General features: G+C 45.5%; 1 protein-coding gene across 2 annotated transcripts; it reads left to right on the top strand.

Moving 5' to 3' along the window:
* Positions 1 to 1,107: 1,107 nt before the first annotated feature.
* Positions 1,108 to 18,441, top strand: HAGH (hydroxyacylglutathione hydrolase). 2 transcript variants are annotated; one of them, XM_075830583.1, is made up of 10 exons: positions 1,108 to 1,192; positions 7,053 to 7,240; positions 7,765 to 7,829; positions 8,368 to 8,485; positions 8,903 to 9,011; positions 9,595 to 9,698; positions 9,774 to 9,875; positions 11,394 to 11,473; positions 12,688 to 12,772; positions 18,093 to 18,441. In XM_075830583.1, exons 2-10 carry the CDS (start codon positions 7,136 to 7,138, stop codon positions 18,111 to 18,113), a joined length of 789 nt encoding a protein of 262 aa, XP_075686698.1. In that variant the 5' UTR covers positions 1,108 to 1,192; positions 7,053 to 7,135; the 3' UTR covers positions 18,114 to 18,441. The 2 variants fall into 2 exon arrangements, with proteins under 2 accessions (XP_075686698.1, XP_075686697.1); XM_075830582.1 differs by lacking the exon at positions 1,108 to 1,192 and adding an exon at positions 1,649 to 1,772.
* The last annotated feature ends 589 nt before the right edge of the window (positions 18,442 to 19,030 follow it).

Below are 19,030 nucleotides of genomic sequence, written 5' to 3'. Positions count from 1 at the left end.
CCGTTCTAGGGATAGGTGCGGGTCCCAGAGGTGGGACATTCATGATCTATCCTGTGGATATTTCATAATCGTCAGCTCGCCCGGGAGACTCCCAGATAAGGGGGGAACTGCTGGACCCTGGGAAGAGCTGGCAAATCTCCCAGTTGCCCCACTTTCTGACAAAATACTCACCTCTCCTCGTTCCTGAAGTTTTCGTTACGCTAGCGCCGCTGCAGATGAGGCCCCGACATCGCGGATGGTGTCGGAAATCTTGTCTATAGCAGTGCCGGGAGTGTAGAGGACGAGGAGAAGAAAGTATCTGCACGTCTGATTAGAGGTCTCTGTTACTTTAGGGGGTCTGGCCTGGGATCTCTATTCATTTTTGGGTGTGATGAAGGGGGTCATATGCACTACTTTCCATAAAAGCATCAGATCCTCCTATGCTGAGGTATAATTACTTGAAATTACAGCTTTTAAACCTGAGGCTGCACTACTGAGAGATTCTGATGACATCATGTCCTTCATATATCGGTCGGGTGCAGTGTTGTTACCTTGAGAACTTACATAGGTCCAAATCTCCTAAATCTACATGTTACAAAGATCCACACATGGTCTCCATGACAACACTGCAACTCAGAAAAAAAATCAGAAGTGGACATGTCATCAGAATCTCTCAGTGGTGCAGCCCAGGTTTTGGGCCATATCTCAGCATAGACATAGGCAATTAAAAAAAAGTCTTCACATTTTTAAAGTACACCAAAAGGCCTCTTATTTGTTTTTACAGGCTGTCAGGGCATTCTGGGAGTTGTAGTTTCGCAACAGCTGTAGAGTCATAGAGTGCAGAGTTCATATGTGCAACCCAATGAGTCTGTAGTATGATGACAGGTGACTTTGTGATGACTGGAGTGGCACCAAAGTGACATCATAAAAATATTTCCCAGAATTCGGTGCAACAAAAGCCAGGCCAGGGAAAATGTATCTATCAATTCCAAATATAACCACTGGATGGAGCTAATTCAACTCCATAGGACATGCCTGTCGGTCTACAATCATGTGACGTCACCAGTGACCCTCCCCACCCCCGCCCAATCCTAGGACGCCTGGAATACTGGTCAGAATGTAAATGGTGGTGGCTGGTGGTCTCTCCTCCCTTTTTCTTTTGACGCTCTATTTTAGGTAACATGCAGGAATAATGTCACTTTGACAGATCAAGGTAGGATAAAGCTGATTGGCGGATAAATTATCGCCCCCTTGACTTTGATTGGTTCTTTGAGCCCATCCTTCGGGTCAACGTTTTATAATAAACGGCCGCCATCTTTAACCAGGGCAATTCCCTTCTTACTATACATTCTATGGCGCGTTTCAGTTGTAATAATAAAAGTAAGACTTGTGTGTGAGTCCAGCGCTGTGACACGCTAATGGCGCCTCTTGTTTACAGAACATTGACTGCACTTCCTTTGAGGGCATTTTCCCTCAATGCCAATGGCCGCTTTCCCATCGAGACTGCTGCTTTTTGATTGGCCGCTTATTTGTCAGATTCCTTTCAGGGTTGGCTACTCTGTCTAAGACGTGTTGACGTCACACGTTGGTTGGCAGCGTCCTGTGGTTGGCATAGTAGCATGCTGATCGCTGATTGGCTGTCTGTCAGCAGGTAAAGCAGGCTGTGGGTGCGGGGCCCTCCCTGTAGTGAGTGCACTGTGTAGCCGGCCCCCTCTTCAGGATGATGTTTGGGTGCAGCAGGAGGTTGTGGTGCGCACTGTCCTTCCTGGGAGCTGCGGCTGGCTGCAGAGTGGGTATGTGGGCACACAGGGCAGGAGGTCCAGCCTGAGCTTATAATGTATGTAATGTTAGGGGTGAAAGGTCCCAATGTAGTGTAAGGGCTCTATTTACCCCTATGGCCCTGGGGATTATTTTTTTGCATTAGACTGGGGTGACAGGGCGGCTTGTGCTTCACAATTTGCATTACACTGCGTTATTTTACGTTTCATGGTGACCGCGGGATCGTACAGAAGTTTCGATTAAAGGGGATTTCTGTAAATAAAGTTTAATCTGCGTAAAACGAAAAGTTCTACAACTTTCTCATATACTTTGTGTTTCAATTTCGCACTGTTTTCAAGATCTCAGCTTGCTGTCGGTGAATGTTTACATCCGGAGGCTGAAAACCCGGTACAGACCGTATACTGCTCACAGTTGGGGGTTTGCTACAATTGTATCCAGTCTGGACAATCCTCTGTCGGCTAACGCTGTCCACATCACGTTTGTCATATATACGTTTAGCGTCTACCCCAGGAAAGGTCCGCTCCATACCAGAGTGTCCTTTTGGCCTCCATCGTTCTGGTATATGTCGGCTATCAAAAAAGCCCATACTGTTTGGTTTACGTTTTTAACATTGGAGCCTATGGGTGCAGATGACACGGTATGGCATATGTGACAGTCCGTTAAACATCTAAATTATCAGAGTTTTCATCACGTATACGTTAAACGATGCCATTATAGCCTATTGGTGACGGATGCCACTGTTAGCCACCCGTCCCACCCTAAAGCCACAGTTTAACGCATACTTATTCCTGAGCTATACGTTAAATGCAGGTCAGGCTTGATGTAAATGGAGCCAAATCGGCCTGGATTTAAAGCTGAAACATTTTACCTGCGCTGATACACTGTAACAAACTATCAGCCAGGAGTCTGTTTAGCTTACAGGGGATTGTCTAGTCTGGATACAATTGTAACAAACCCTCAGCTGTGTCTGTACAGGTTTTCAGCTTCTGGGTGTAAACAAGAATGTTCCCGTTCACTGACTGCAAGCAGAGATCTTGAAAATGTTGAGGTATTAAAAACCAATGATCTTAGAAATCATTATACATTATACAATGATTCAGATTTATTCATAGAAAACCCTTAAGGATTCAGCAATGTTTTGTTTTTTTCATCCCGGTTTTCCGAGGGCCATAACTTTTTTTATATTTCGTTCCGGGTTGCTGTATGAGGTCTTGTTTTTTTGCTGGACTAGTCGTTCCATTTTGGGGTACATATAATGTATTGAAAACAAGTTTTTTTATATTTTTGGTGGGGAAGTTGCAAAAAAACAGCAATTCCGCCTTAGTTTTTTTGGGATTTGCTTTTCTGGCGATTACCTTGCGGTATAACTTGCATGATGACTTCATTCTGCAGATCGTTGCGATTATGGCGATACCAAATTCATCCTTTTTTTTTTTTTTTTTATGTTTTACTACTTTTGCACAATTTGAATTTTTAGAAAATTGCGCCGATGGGGTGACAGAGAACTCCCTCCGTCTTAACTACTTAGATGCCGCAGTCCCTATTGATAGCAGCATCTGAGGGGTTAAACAAACCGGATCAGAGTCATCTCCTGTGCTCTCACCATCCCCGCGCCGTACATTTACGGCACTTGGTGCTAACTATATAGCGCCAGCGCCATAAATGTACGGCCAAAGGCGCTTAGGTGTTAAAGGGAACCTGTCACCAGCATTTCACCTCTTGAACTCTCTCACCACTCGCCGGCCGCTGCTGTCAAATGTTCATTACCGTTATCCCCTCTCCTAAACTTCTCCTCCGACCGTGAATAACGGTCTGCAAACATTTTGCGCCTTTTATGGTAATAATCCGGCAGTCTCGTTCGTTCCTCTTCTCATGCCCTCCCACCTCCGAAAACTGGCCTGTCCTGAATGCCAAAATCTTGTCTGAGACGACGTGCGCCCGTCATGTATGGTCCGACACCCTTCCCTGCTTCGTCCGGGCCTCAAATCTAGTTACTGCGCATGCGCCGCTATAGTGTCACATTGCGCGCACACACCAGAACATCGATGCGGCTCTTCAGATGTCCGGAAACTACAACCTCCAGCATGCTCTGACACTTTTTGATTGGGGGATCTGAGGGCCGGGACCAGGGCCGGGACCACCGCCGGTGGCCAGGAGTGCTGCTGTGCAGGGAAAAAATGTAATGCGGTCACTAGGACTGGGCAATTATGACCTAAATCAAAATCACGATTAATTGACCATGTAACCTCGATTACGACTAATAAATGATTATTTAGGCCACACCCCTTTTGCATACCACGCCCCCTATTTGCAGGCTACGCCATTGAATTTATATTTATCCCCTGAGCCTGCCGTATACTACTTTATATAATATACCCCTGACCCTGCCCTCACACGGTATAATGCCCCTAGAACTGCCCCCACACCGTATAATGCCCCTATAGCTGCCCTTACACTGTATACTACCTCCATATATTCACCCACACAGTATAAAGACCCCCATAACTTTCCCCACAGCTGCCCCCAATAGTGCCTGATAAATATAATAACATACATACGCGCCTAATCCCGTTCCAATGACGAGTGGAGGAGATCCCTCTGCCCCTCTGGTCTGTGCGGCTCGGCGCAGACAGGCGCGATGACGTCATTGACTTGCGTCCAGCGATACATGATAGAGCACGGAGCTTACGGCTCCCTGCTCTACCATTGGGTTCAACTGTATCTGCGTCCTGAAGATGCAGATACAGTTTTAACCGGGGAAAAATAATTGATAAATCCAAAATTGGCAAGATGACAAAGATTAATTGCGCTGAATTTAGATTAATTGCCCAGCCCTAGCGGTCACACCGCTGCTTCAAACTCAGGATCGGTGGGGGTCCGACTGCTGGGAAAGTGATGGCATATCCGAACCCTAATTGCACTACAATAACTGGTAGTAGGAAAAAGGAAAACAGCAGGAGGCATAAAAGAGAAGAAAGTGGCGCCATATATTCCTAAGGCATCTGGCTGCCATTTGTTGCCCATTTTCCTAATGTCTTGGTTTCCGGTTCGGGGTTGTTGATGACTCTTGTGGAGTAACGTGACCGTAGAACGCGCGGAGCTGCTGATACGACATGAGGCGTCCTGTGAACGATGACATCACTAGTGACACGCACGTTGTGTCAATTTTAAAGCCACGGATCATACCTTTGAATTCCTGTAATCTGGCATCAATGGGACCTGAGAAGTGCCGGATTATAAAATATACCTGATTATTGGATGGTCCTAGAAAAGTGTATAAGACTCACCTGTAAGGGTAGGAAAGCTTTAGGACGAGAGACTAAAATAATTTAAAATGAACAGAAAATTTCTAACTATAACTTTTAAAATCAGAGAGATTTCTCATCCGTTCTTCAGTCTTCTGATCTTGTGAAATTCTACATTATATGGCTGGAAACAAGTGCCGGACTATTAGACATTCCGGATTATCAGATGGAAAAATAAATAACAAACTTGGCTCTGCTACGTGTGTGTGTGTGTGTGTGTGTGTGTGTGTGTGTGTGTGTGTGTGTGTGTGTGTGTGTGTGTGTGTGTGTGTGTGTGTGTGTGTGTGTGTGTGTGTGTGTGTGTGTGTGTGTGTGTGTGTGTGTGTGTGTGTGTGTGTGTGTCAAACGCAACATTGGCAGGGCAGGAGGTCAGTGACAGGCGTAAAGGCAGGATAAGGTAAAGCTGAGCTGTCATCATGACGCGGCATTTTCTGGAACAAGCAGCAAAACAACCTGTTTGCATGTTCCATTCACTGCAGTCAGGAGAGGTTCCCTTTAAATGACTTCACCCGGTAATTTGTGGCTGGTTTTCTGTCATTAAAGCTTAACTATTGTATAATTAAGTTCTGTAACTTTCTAATATGCTTTGCGTTTCAATTCCTCATCATTTTCAAGATCTTTGCTTGCTGTCAGTGATGAGAAATATTCTTGTTTACATCCAGAGGTTGAAAACCTGTACATATCTAATTCTTCTCACAGCTGAGGGTTTGTTACAATTCAATCCAGTCTAGGCAACACTCTGTGGGCTAAAGGCTTTCACACTTTCCGTAATTCATCGGAACCGAAGTTAGAGCACCATAGGCTTATGGTGCTTTAACTCCAATTCTCATGAAATGTGGGAGATCCGGGTGTTGCATGCGTAACACAAGCGCAAAAAAGCTCTTGTATTACGCTCCTGTGAAAGCGGGCTAACCGTCCGGACTGATACATTTTTCCTGCACTAATACATTGTAACGAGCTGTCAGCTGAGAGGATTGTCTAGACTGGATTCAGCTGTAACAAACCATCAGCTGCGAGAGGAATTAGGTCTGTACAGGTTCTCAGCCTCTAGATGTAAATAAGAATCTTCCTTCCTTTTTGTTGCAGTTTGCCTTAAATTTCTGGGACAGGAAATAGCTGTCTGGCAATTACCATCGTCCGCCCTATTATCTGTTACGGGTCTGCTTGTTTGGTCACTCGGTCACACAGAGGCTCCTCCTCTTCCCTTTCTCAGCTTTGGCCGTCATTCACAGCGAGACCCATCCTCGTCGCATCCGTCCTCGACATGTTTGATTAAAGCTCTACATAGACAGTGAGAAATATATCCAGGACATTTAATATTGGGCCTGTAAGGTTTTGTTTTTTTCTTGCTGGCATATGGTAACTTAATTGAAGGAGGAAGTAGCTAGCTTCTTAGGCATCAATGGAAATGAATATAGCTGCAGCCTGGGACTTTAAGGAATTGAAAGCATATGGTTGTGAACGTACAGAAGTTTTAGTTAAAAAAACTGCGATTTGAACACACCCTTAGGCCCCATGCACACGACTGTAAAAATCGTCTATAATTGCGGTTCGCAATTACGGACTCATTCACTTCTATTGTCCACGGACACCTTGGTGTCCGGGCCGTAGAAGTGTACCGCAAAAGATGGGACATGTCCTATCTTTTGCTTTTTACGGGCCGTGCTCCTATACTTTGTATGGGAGCGCGGGCCGAAACTGCGGGTGGGTCCTTATTGTCTACCCTTTAAGATGTATGGGCTGTATTTGGGGCCGATGTCTATGGTGGACATCACTGACCCCTCTATAAACCCTTTCCCATCAGCCAAGTCAGAGAAAAGGAAAAATGTGCTGACAACATAGGTAAAAAAAACCCCGTCACGGGCAGATCTCTGTGGAGGGTTCACACATCGGGTCACGCTCTGGATTATTCTATTAAATCCCTGGATAGATCTCCTGATTTAGGATTATTATCTGATTTTATTCTCTTTTTCTGTCCTCTCCATCCAGGATTTGCTTATTTAGGGACCAGCGGCATCATAAAGGAACCAGAGTCTGATTCCCGAAGGACCAAGCTGGTCGTTCAGTCCAACATGAAGATTGAGTTGCTTCCTGCCCTCACGGACAACTACATGTACCTCCTGATCGACGAGGAGACCAAGGAGGCCGCCATTGTGGACCCTGTGCAACCGCAAAAGGTAGAACTTCTGTCACCTTGGGGTAAAAGGGAGGCAGAATATTCTGAAGTTATAGGTCCACAAGCCAAAAATGATTCTCTTCTTGTATATAAGGCAATCGCCTACATAGCAATCCCATTACCATATCGGCAGTGCATGTAAACAATGATACACAAGTGGCAGGTCCTCATCTATAGGTGTTGTTCTCTATGCTACTGAACATATGTGAAAAACTATAGAACCACTATAAGGTATTTTGTGAGGGCTGTAGTTTTTAGAAGACAATCTATTTATAACAATTGACAGGTTTTATTGCTGCAATACATTCAAAATAAAAAATGAAGCAACTTTTTAAATAATCTAAAATAAAAATCTCTGTCTCCATGGTTACAGACTACAAACCGCCCCTGTGTAGTCTGATGCTGCAGTCGTGTTTCTTCTACTGTCTGAAGTTTATCAAGCAGCGGATGGAGAGGAGTAACCGTGCAATTCTGTACAAGCGAAGCGTAAAAAAGTGTAACACAAATATCTTGGTTTATTTTTAGGTTGTTGAAGCGGTCAAGAAACATGGAGTGAACCTCACGTCCGTCCTCATCACACACCATCACTGGTAAAGGGCAGTTTACTGTTTTGGTTGCTTCAGCACATATCTATAGGGGGGGGGGGAATATGGCGCATAGTGTGGCTGTGGAGGGTCCGGTGTGGCTGTGGAGGGTCCGGTGTGGCTGTGGAGGGTCCGGTGTGGCTGTGGAGGGTCCGGTGTGGCTGTGGAGGGTCCGGCGTGGCTGTGGAGGGTCCGGCGTGGCTGTGGAGGGTCCGGCGCGGCTGTGGAGGGTCCGGCGCGGCTGTGGAGGGTCCGGCGCGGCTGTGGAGGGTCCGGCGCGGCTGTGGAGGGTCCGGCGCGGCTGTGGAGGGTCCGGCGCGGCTGTGGAGGGTGCGGCGCGGCTGGGGAGGGTCCGGCGCGGCTGGGGAGGGTCCGGCGTGGCTATGGGGAGGGTCCGGCGTGGCTATGGGGGGGGGTCCGGCGTGGCTATGGGGGGGGGTCCGGCGTGGCTCTGGAGGGTTCGGCGTGGCTCTGGGGCGTTCCAGTGTGGATATACAGGGTCCAGCTTATATATAATACGCATACATCATATATTGTTCTATAGGGACCATGCTGGAGGTAATGAAAAACTTGTCAAAATGGTTTCTGGGTTGAAAGTCTATGGAGGAGACAGCAGGGTTGGGGCGTTAACCCAGAAGGTTTCCCATCTGACAACGTTTCAGGTGAGTTTACGTCCGGCAGTGAGCAGCTACTCAGCTCATTGCGTCTTCATTCGTTATTTATTGTCTAATTTAGTGCAATTCCTCAGAAATCTACTAAGAACAGGTAGGAAAATGGCTCTTTACAGAGCTCATCAGGATTCTAGGACCCAGCACATATATGACAGCCCATTGATTTTAATCTGAACTGTGTAATGCTTCATATCTCCTGTGGTGGCGCTGCAGGGAAAATTACCACTTGCTGCCAGAAGTCCCGATCGTCTGAACAGTGGGAAACCCTGTGATCATCTTATCTTCAGCGATCCCTTCTAACAAATAGATTGGACGAACTGTACATCCCCTTTAATTGTAATCTCTGTCTGTTCCCTCTTGAATTCTGTCACTTTAAATGAACTTTAATTAGTTCTTGTATGTTTTTAGGTGGGGTCCCTGAACGTCAAGTGTCTTTTCACCCCGTGTCACACTTCTGGTCATATCTGCTACTACGTGACAAAGCCCAACAGCTCTGAACCACCAGCTGTATTTACAGGTGAGCCAACATCCATTATATCCTCTGTCTACGCAAGTTTATATGTATGTACTCTATGTGTACAGTAAAAGACCAATAATCCAGAAACCCAATAGTTCGGAATCCCTGCTAAACCAGTATCGGGTCAAGTCAAACATCAGCGTTCAGTGGAAATCCGCCCAGAGCCTAACTTCAGTATTGTGGCCTTCACTTCAGGAGTCCATAATTCTCGAGAATCCGTGGTCTCGGTTGTCAGATTATCAGGATTTCACTTTTTTATTTTTCAGCATTACATAATAATGAGTGCACAGTGATCGTGTGAGCGATCACCTGATCACTGGGGGACAAATCATCCCATCTGCCATACCGGTTGGTCTCATCAATGGGTGATCATCTTTATAAGACAAACCCTTTAAGAGACCTGCCAATATACTCTTGTAGTGTCCCCGGTTTGAAAATACTGTGGCTGTATGTAAGCAATACAACTGTGGTCATATATCATAGTATGATGTCGCATGAACTCGTCACATGACCACTTGTGACTCATGTATGTGCTAGTAATGTCTGATTTCGGCTTGTCATGTCTGCATCACTTTCCTCATAGGTGACACTCTCTTTGTGGCCGGATGTGGCAAATTCTTTGAAGGGACAGCGGAGGAAATGTACCAGGCTCTGATCGAGATATTGGGGCGTCTTCCTCCAGAGACAGTAATGACTTACAATGATTTATTTTCCTGGTTGAATATTATTGTGTATTGAATATCATCTACTTCCCTCCTGTAGAGAGTCTACTGTGGACATGAATATACAATCAACAACCTAAAGTTTGCACGGCACGTGGAGCCCAACAACGAGTCCATCAAACAGAAGCTAGCCTGGGCTAAAGTAAGGAGTAGGGGGATTTCTTGGTTTATCTATCCGCAGTAGCGTAGCTGGCAAGGGGGGGGGCGGCGGTGGCCACGGGCCCACTGAGATGGTGGGGCCGAGGGCCGGTCCCCCAGTGGTTTTGTGTCCCAGTTTCAACTGTATCTGCGTCCTCCGTTGAATTCAATGCTGGAGCACGGAGCCGACGGCTCCTTGCTCCGCCATTCACTTTGTAATGCCAGCTGTGAGCGGCTCGACGCAGACAGGTGCAATGTAGTGACGTCATTGCTCTCCACTAGTCGTGGGAATAGGGATAGGTAGATATTTTATTATTTTTTATTAGCCACTATACTATGTGGTGGCAGCTTAGGGGACATTATACTGGGTATGGGGGACCTCAATAGGGAATTTTACTCTTATTTAGTCAGCTATGGGGGCATTATACTATGTGGGGGCAGCTATGGGGGCATTATACTGTATGAGGGCAGCTATGGGGCGTTATACTGTATGAGGGCAGCTATGGGGCGTTATACTGTATGAGGGCAGCTATGGGGCGTTATACTGTATGAGGGCAGCTATGGGGCGTTATACTGTATGAGGGCAGCTATGGGGCGTTATACTGTATGAGGGCAGCTATGGGTGCATTATACTGTATGAGGGCAGCTATGGGTGCATTATACTGTATGAGGACAGCTATGTGGGCATTATACTATGTGGGGGCAGCTATGGGTGCATTATACTATGTGGGGGCAGCTATGGGTGCATTTTACTGTATGAGGACAGCTATGTGGGCATTATACTATGTGGGGGCCTCTAAGGGGTTATTATACTATGTGGGGACCACTAAGGGGTCATTATCCTGTGTGGGGGCAGCTATAGGGGCATTATGCTATGTGGAGCATACTAAGGAGTCATTATACTGTGTGGGGGGCCCAATGGGTTGGGGCCCACTCAGATGTGTTTCGCCCCCCCCCCCCTGTGCTAAACCTCTAGCTACGTTACTGTCCCTCTGTCTTAAAGGAGTTGTCCAATAAAGACCAGCCCTGTCCACATACCCTGTTAGGGTACATGAACATCACAGAGGACCCTCTCCACGAGCTAGAATGGAGAGACGCTCCGTACGAGCAGTTCCCGTCCTTGCGGATTGAGCCTCCATGTTTTACAAGGACGATCATTTATCTGAATAGCCGCCATGTAAAACTACATGCCCAACGGTTCATCAGGGGTGCCAGGAGCAGGACCCGGGGCGATTAGTTCATTACCCTGGGGAACGCATTTTTAAAAGGTTTGTCTCTGAGACTTCCCTCTTTAATGTAGACCGGATCAAACTAGACCAGACAGGCAGAAACTGCGCCAAATTTATTACAATGTCGCACGCTGTATGATTAATTTGGCGCACAATGCTATACATGTTGGACACTTTAGGATCAAGCATTTTGGAAATGGCCTGTCGGATGTAGTAGTAGTCGTAGTCCCGCATTCATTTCTCAGTGTGCCTGCACAAGAACCAACCCCCGGGTTATATATTTTGCCTTTCAGGAAACGTACAGTAATGGAGAACCCACGATACCCTCCACACTGGCTGAAGAGTTTACATTTAACCCTTTTATGAGAGTCAGGTAGGTGACTATCCCTATTCCTGAATTAAAGGGACACTTCAGGCAGCACTGATACTTAGTAGCACAGGGCCTGAGGGGGCGGAGCATGACACAGGGATTCCCACTTTGGTGTTCTTTTAATCCCTGTGTCCTGCTCTGCCGGGTCAGGCTCAGCAGACGGCTATCCTGGCTGAGCATGCATGTATATTTCGGTAGGTACAGGGGATAAGTGGCTACTAGACACCAGTGATACGGTTTATCCCAAGGTAGAACAAAGTATTTTTAAATGGTTTATAGTCACCCAGACACTTAAAGGGGTTTTGCGAGATCGGCAAAAATCTGCGTTGCAGCTCTGGTGATCGCCAGCGCTCTCTGTTCACAGTACTGCAGTGAAGAAGTGCCCCCGTATACCCACATGATCGCTGCAGCCACTCATCAGTCTCGTGACGTATATCACCGAGGAGGCCAGTGATTGGCCGCATCAATCGCGTGGGTATATGGGCATGTCATCACTGCAGTACTGTAGACATAGAGCGCCCAGGAGCACCAGAGCGGCTGCGCTGGATCGCGGGGGTGGGGGAGGGGGGGGATTGTCAGGGGAGTAATCAGTCTTTTATTGCTTTATGGCATGCTGATTTTTGCTGACCTCTGAAAACCCCTTGAAGACTTAATTGTCCCACCAACAAAAATCACATGTTTGCTGCAAACTTAAAGTGCATGACCATCCCTGAACACCATTTATAGAAGTAGATCTGAATTTCTGTGCTGATTAATTTTTTCATATATCTTTATAGCGGTCAGAGCTTCATTTTCCTGATACCGAGCTCCAAATCCCCTGCATAGACATAGAGTTAAATGATAAAGTTCTGTCTGCCTGCAGTCACCACTAGGGGGAGCTTACTGCATGCTTATTCTGCATTGATGTCAATAACAACACAGTAAACAACTCCCCCTAGTGGTGGCATCGGGCAGACAGAAATTTATAATTTCACTGTCTTTGCAGGGGATTGTTGTGTCACTTTAACCTAGCGAGCCGGGTGGGGAGTTGGTCTCAGCTGTTTTAAGCATCGAGTGAGTTTGGACCCCAAAACTTTTCCAGTGCCCATAGTGGCTGAGGAGGGCCCCATTCCAAACGTTGCTGCGGGGGCCTTCTATTACTTGCTATATGATACTATAGCTATTCCTGCCATTTGCTATACACTGTTTTGATTGGATTTGCTGTTTTGCCCCCACAGGGAGAAGTCTGTGCAGCAGCACGCAGGGAAAGACAACCCGATCTCTACAATGGCTGCCATCCGTAAAGAGAAAGACAATTTTAAGGTGCCAAAAGACTGAACTCTGCCGCGCAATTTTTGCTTCCTGATCATTGTTTCGTTTGATTACCACGGGAGGGAGAACCAATCACTTTGCCTTGTCCTGTCCAAACATCTCCCACATTTTTGTTTTCTCCAAAAATGAACTTTCCGTTTATAAGAAAGAACGCGAATGTGAAAAGGATTTGTGACTGCGCAAAATCCAGCCAGCGAGTGCGGCTCATATGTCAGTTCTGATCTCAGCTTTGCTTTATGTCTATCCCGAAGCGGGCAGGCAGAAGATAATAGGGCTCTGTTCACAATGGCGTCATTACGAAAGCCATGACCGCGTGACTGGCGGACCCTATTGATGTATAATGGGGTCCGTCGTGGTCATTTTGAAAGCAAGAATAGCTTAAAATGCTGCGCTTTCTTGCTCTCAAAAGTGATGATCCCCTGACCAGTGTGAACAGAGTCTTAAAAAATAAACAAGTGCAAGGTATGTTTTATTTAATTAATAATAACTCTATCTGTGATTGCGGTTTACGGGCAAATATTCCGAAATTGTCTCTGGGTTTTTATAATCTACAGAATGAGTGAAAAGGCAGGAACGAGTTATGCCCTAATAACAATAAGCTAGTAAATGCTATAGCACCCATTGAATTTCTGACAGCAGGTGTTCATTTCCCCTGCAGCGCCACCACAGGCCACATGAAGCATTACAAAGTTCTCATTGAAGATAATGTAATGCACAGACGTTATGGGCCCTCCAGAGAGAGAAACGTTATTTTTAGCGTTCCGGCTTATAGGTGAGTTTTAATGGGGGACCCCTCTACTCATACAGAATTATCTTATACAGTATTAGGCCCCATGCACACAGCCGTAATTTTGATCCGCAATTACGGACCGTAATTGCGGATCAAAGTGCGGATCCATTTATTTCTATTGCCTACGGACACCGGGGGAAGGTGTCCGGGCCATAGAAATGACCCGCAAAAAATAGGACATGTCCTATTTTTTCATTTTACGGATTGTGCTCCTAAACTTTATAATGGGAGAACGGCCCGCAAATGCGGGTGACTGTCCGCGGCCGGCCGTGTGCATGGGGCTTTAGAGTATGGGTTTTCTAAAACGGACATCCCCTTTAAGGCCGCCCCAAATTGGAGTTTGGGGGCAATTCAGTGTGTGTGCTATTTCATTCACTAGTTTAGTGTTATTCTGGCATATGATGGTAAAGATGGCGGAGAAGAAGGGCAACATGTATCAAACATTGGTTCCAATGAGATCAATCAACATTCTGCATCTTGCCGATACGGGGACGTTCCTGACTTTTGACTCGCCTTTTATTTTTGGTAACATACAACATACTCACCAGCAGAGCCCACAGCAGGGCTTCAGTTTTTTTACTTGAATATACAGTAACCCTGAGGAGGGGGCTACGAACTGCCACCCCTCCCCCACCAAGCTTGGATAATCACTATTGGTCCTTGGTGCACTTTGGTTGCTCTCCTAGCCCTCTCTAGGGAACGTGGGAACTTCAGAAATGCAGAATGTGTCGCTGATGTTTTCTAATTGTTGCAATAATGACTTATGTATATAACAATATAAAAACAGAAATATATATGTATTTATCACTGTTAATGTGCCAGACTGCACCAAGGAAGAATTCAGGGAAACGGGTCAAAGTGTCTCATAGATATAGAAGAATGCTGAAGGATTGGTAGGTGACTATTACATACAGAAATAATAAAGGGTACGTATATTTTTGCAAGCATTTCTTTATTGCTCCAATGAATCTAAAATAACGCAACTTTGTGAATAACCTTGAATAAAAATCGACCGTTTTGTGTCTACAGCTCCTATGCAGAACAATGTCTCCATGGTTACAGACTACATAAAGTCTGATCCTGCAGTCATGTGGTAGAGGGGATAGAGGGAGTGGAATGTCACCTGTTTGCAGTATCAGACTACACAGGGTTTGTTTGTAGTCTGTTACCATGGAGACACACAAGGGCAGTATACACAAAATGGTAGGAGATTTCATAGCCAAACTATTTGCTTAATTATTTTTTTTTCTTTTAGATGCCCTGGAGCAATAACTAAAAAAAACTTGCTTTTGATAAATCTAAGTCACCACATACTACAAACTACTAGTGCACTAACAATTATACCACCGGGGGTGCAGCTTGAATCTCCTGGGCCCCAATGCAAAATCTCTACTGAGGCTCCTAGTAATGCCGTTCTCTGATGTGGTGGCAGAAAAGCCTTTGGGTACCAATGCCCAGGTATGACTGCAACCTATACACCCCTATATATATGCCACTGTATACCACCCTGGAAATGCTAAGGTGAAGTTATTGTTGCGCGATAATAGATGCATTTGCAGTTAAACCTGACTGGGGTTCCCGAATTATAAACATTGATGATATACCGATTAGATATACCATCAATGTCTGGTTGGTGAGGGTCCACCGAGCCCCCCAACGATGCCTAGACCAAAGAGGTAGTGGCCCCTTTTTACCAAACATCAGCTTTTCCATCTTGTATTGAATTGTAACTATATAATGTTTTATTCTCCGTTCAGACAGAAAGATAGAATCTGAATTCTGCTGCATTCCTATTACCAGAGAGCTGTGCATTGTGGTAGGTCAGATGTCAGTCAGAGCTGAGCTGTTAGGTCACATGTCTGGCAGTGGGTGGAGCTAAACCAAATTCACTTTGGGTGTGACAGGAGAAGAGAATGCTTTATAGCTAGAAATCCGTACAAGAGAAGTAAAGGTTTTACAAAATTACTCAATATTTTATGTAAATGTGAAATGTTGGTTAAATGCAGAGTTTTCCTTTAACAGTTTTGAATGACCTTAATAAAAAAAAAAAGTTTTGGCTTTATAGGTTGATATTTGACACGTTCCCCCTTCCCCCTGAGTCTACACTACAGTATTCATTACCATATATATTTACAGGATGCCATATGAATGGCGGATGTGCTTCCATTAGAGCCAAGAAATTTGCCACTGACTCTTGAAAGGGTTACTTCATAAGGACAAACTCTGAGTATTTGTCCTATTAGGGCATATTGGGGGTGGGAGAAAGTAAGAGCAACTCCTGCTCTGGAGGACTTGCCCTGTGCCCTTATATTACATGGTCATCCATATATTAGAATGTGTGTCTTGTAATACTACATTTCACCTGCAGTGGCCGCTACCGGGAGTGGCTGCACCAAGCTTCCCCTGCGATCTCATATGATCAGCGGGTGTTAGAGAAGCCGAACCTGCGGTGATCAGCTGTGATTGCCGGGTCGGCTTATTTTTAAAAGGGGTTATGTTGAGACGAACCCTTAAACTCTTTAGGGTTGTTTTCTTTTGCTTCTTACTTTTGATCTACTAAAACAAGAGGGGATATAAGTGTCCCTTGCCCTCGTTGCTGTATATATATTAATAAATGAATATATGATATGAGGAGTAGACGTCTGATCACTACATCATGGGATTGTATATGAATGTATAGTCTGCTCTAGTCAAGTGGCCCTCCAATGAAATGAATAGGAGTTATGGGCGTGCCCTCACTCAAAGCTCTCGTACTCCCATACATTTCAGCGGCGAGTAACTGCAAATGGGCGGCAACCTCACTATTAAGAATGGGGACCGGGACTGGCTCCTTCTGTTGGATGATGGAAAGGGAGTTCTCAAGGTTTATTTTGCAGACCCCTTTAAGGGCGAGCATTGCAGCTTTGGATGTGGGTGCAGTAAGGCCTCTCTGTTATTACTCTGCTGCTCTATGTAATGATATTCTATACACACGAGCTGCTATCCAGAACAATAAGAGTTCATCTCTTGTCCGTGCGTTGTGGTTTTGTGTCCTGAATCCGACGCTGTGTAAATAACATTGTGAATGTACGTTCTGCAATAAATCACAGATCAGTGACACATTGTTTGCCGCTTCTCCTTCTCCCGGTGTACGGCCGGGAATCTTCAGATGACCATATCCTTTCACTGGGAGCTTCATGGGTGGTGGGATACTGACGTGTGTGTAGTTGACTGTTATAAGGACATATCCAAGCCCCCTGTGCTGCTGTGCCCGCGTATCTAAGCCTATCATGTGTGATACTGTCTTCTGTGCCCCGTCTCTAAGCCTCTCCTGTGCGATACTTTCTGATCAGCTGGTGCATCTAAGCCTATCACGTATGATACTATCTGCTGTGCCTGCGTATCTAAGCCTATCAGGTATGATACTGTCTGCTGAGCCCCTGTATCTAAACCTATCCTGTGCAATAGTGTCTGATCAGCTGGTGTATCTAAGCCTAGCACTTATAATACTGTCTTCTGTGCCCATGTATCTAAGCCAATCATTTATAAAACTGTCTGCAAAGCCCCTGTATCTAAGCCTATCCTGTGCGATACTGTCTGATCAACTGGTGTTTCTGAACCTGTATTGTGTGAGAGTGTCTCCTTGACCACTGTATCTAAGCCCAAGATGTATGATGGTGTCTGCTGAGCTCGTGCATCTAAGCCTATCCTGTGTGATACGGTCTGATCAGCTGGTGTATCTAAACTTATATTATGTGATACTATCTGCTAAGTCTATCCTGTGTAATATTGTCTGCTTAACCGGTGTATCTAATCCCAATGTGTGATGCTGTCTGCTGAGCTCATCCACCTAAGTTTATTCTGTGCGATACAGTCTGATTAGCTGGTGTATCTAAACCTATCCTGTGTACTACTGTCTACTTAAACGCTGTATCTAAGCCCAAAATGTGTGATGCTGCCTGCTGAGCTCGTGCATCTAAGCCTATTCTGTGTGATACTGTCTGCTGAGGTGGGGTATCTAAGCTTATCCTGTTTGATATGGTCTGCTTAAGCCACTGTATCTAATCCTGACGTGTGATGCTGTATCTGAGCCTATCCTGTGTGATACAGTCATCTGAGCTGGTGGATGTCAACCTATCATGTATAATACTGTATGTAGAACACAAAGTGTGTGAAACGGTCTGCGTATCTAAGTCAATCATATGTACTACTGTCTCAAAGTATCTAAGCCTATCATTTGGGATACAGTCTCAGGGAACCAAACCGCTCTACATTCCCCATCACCTTCATTCTGAACCTCCTGTCACTTATCCCATTAAAGAACACAACAGTCGGCCTCACCCCCAGCCTGAAATGGCTGATAACAGGGAGCAATCGACTGCCTTCAACACCTCAGCACATGGGGAGAATAAAGGGTTTGTTTGTGTGATATTTTGATGTCTGATTTACTCTATTTACACTGACCCTCCAATGCATATAACAGCCGATCTCTCTTTTTTTTTTAATGATACCGCCCCTTTAACAATGGACCACGTTTTGCAGCGCTCATCATCCAGGCTGTAGCGGGAGGACACGGAGGTTGCTGGAAAATGACAATCAACTTGAAGAAACACAAATCAATATACAATTAGGAAAATGAAGGGTACAGGTAGAGCCGCGGTGATGTGGGGGCGCCGATACAGAAGCCATGAACCAAGGAGGTAAAGATGAGCGAGGAAGATCCAACATATTCCAAGACATGGCGCGCTTCGGGATCAACCGGCGCTTCCCGTAGTCCTCCTGGAGATGTCGCTATAAGAATGGAAATGACTCTGAATATCCACATCTCCTCTTGTATCTGTACATAGATGTTATATCACTAGATAATAAATATGTGGCAATCACAAAAAAATAGCATTTGTAGTATGAGCATGTGGCCACTAGGTGGCAGACTGTGATCATTGTAGGTGAGCCGGGTTTTGGAACAAGCGCATTGGAATATTAGTAGTTACCAGTTTAAACCATAATCTATAATTCAATGCAGATCACAAAATACACAGTAACATTCCGATAATCCAGCATTAATAGGCGCTGGATTATCAGATGCTCTGGAATTTCCTCGTTACAGTTTTTCTTTATTCTCAGCTCTTGAAATTTTACATTATGTTGCAATTCTGTGCTAGAAGAATTATCAGACTTTCTGGGTTATTGGATGCCGGATCAAAGGAATATCAGTGTGTATAAATTTCTCATAATTATTTTGTCTTCACCAATGTGACAGCTACAAGCTGTCTAAAAAGAGCGGCCTAAGGCCGGGTTCCCACTATCCCAGTATCCGACCCGGAACCCGCAGCACATTCCGTCCGTAAAACCGCACCACGCACGTGGAAAGCAGCACTGGGAAAAAAAACATTTATACTTAACCCCTCCCCCTCTTCTGCGCGTAGCCCGGCCTCCTAAAATGATGATGCGGACCATGTGACGCCGCAGCGACACATGGG

This window comes from Rhinoderma darwinii, chromosome 6, assembly GCF_050947455.1.
Source record: "Rhinoderma darwinii isolate aRhiDar2 chromosome 6, aRhiDar2.hap1, whole genome shotgun sequence".
NCBI lineage: Eukaryota > Metazoa > Chordata > Amphibia > Anura > Rhinodermatidae > Rhinoderma > Rhinoderma darwinii.
Note: the sequence above shows the minus strand (reverse complement) of the source record. Positions and strands in the feature narration are given on the sequence as shown.

Excerpts from the sequence above, each read along its gene's own strand:
- HAGH (XM_075830582.1), top strand. The coding sequence starts at position 1,700 with ATGATGTTTGGGTGCAGCAGGAGGTTGTGGTGCGCACTGTCCTTCCTG. Across the intron at positions 9,012-9,594 it reads ACCACCAGCTGTATTTACAG|GTGACACTCTCTTTGTGGCC; the intron begins GTGAGCCAACAT and ends CTTTCCTCATAG. Across the intron at positions 11,474-12,687 it reads AACCCTTTTATGAGAGTCAG|GGAGAAGTCTGTGCAGCAGC; the intron begins GTAGGTGACTAT and ends TTGCCCCCACAG.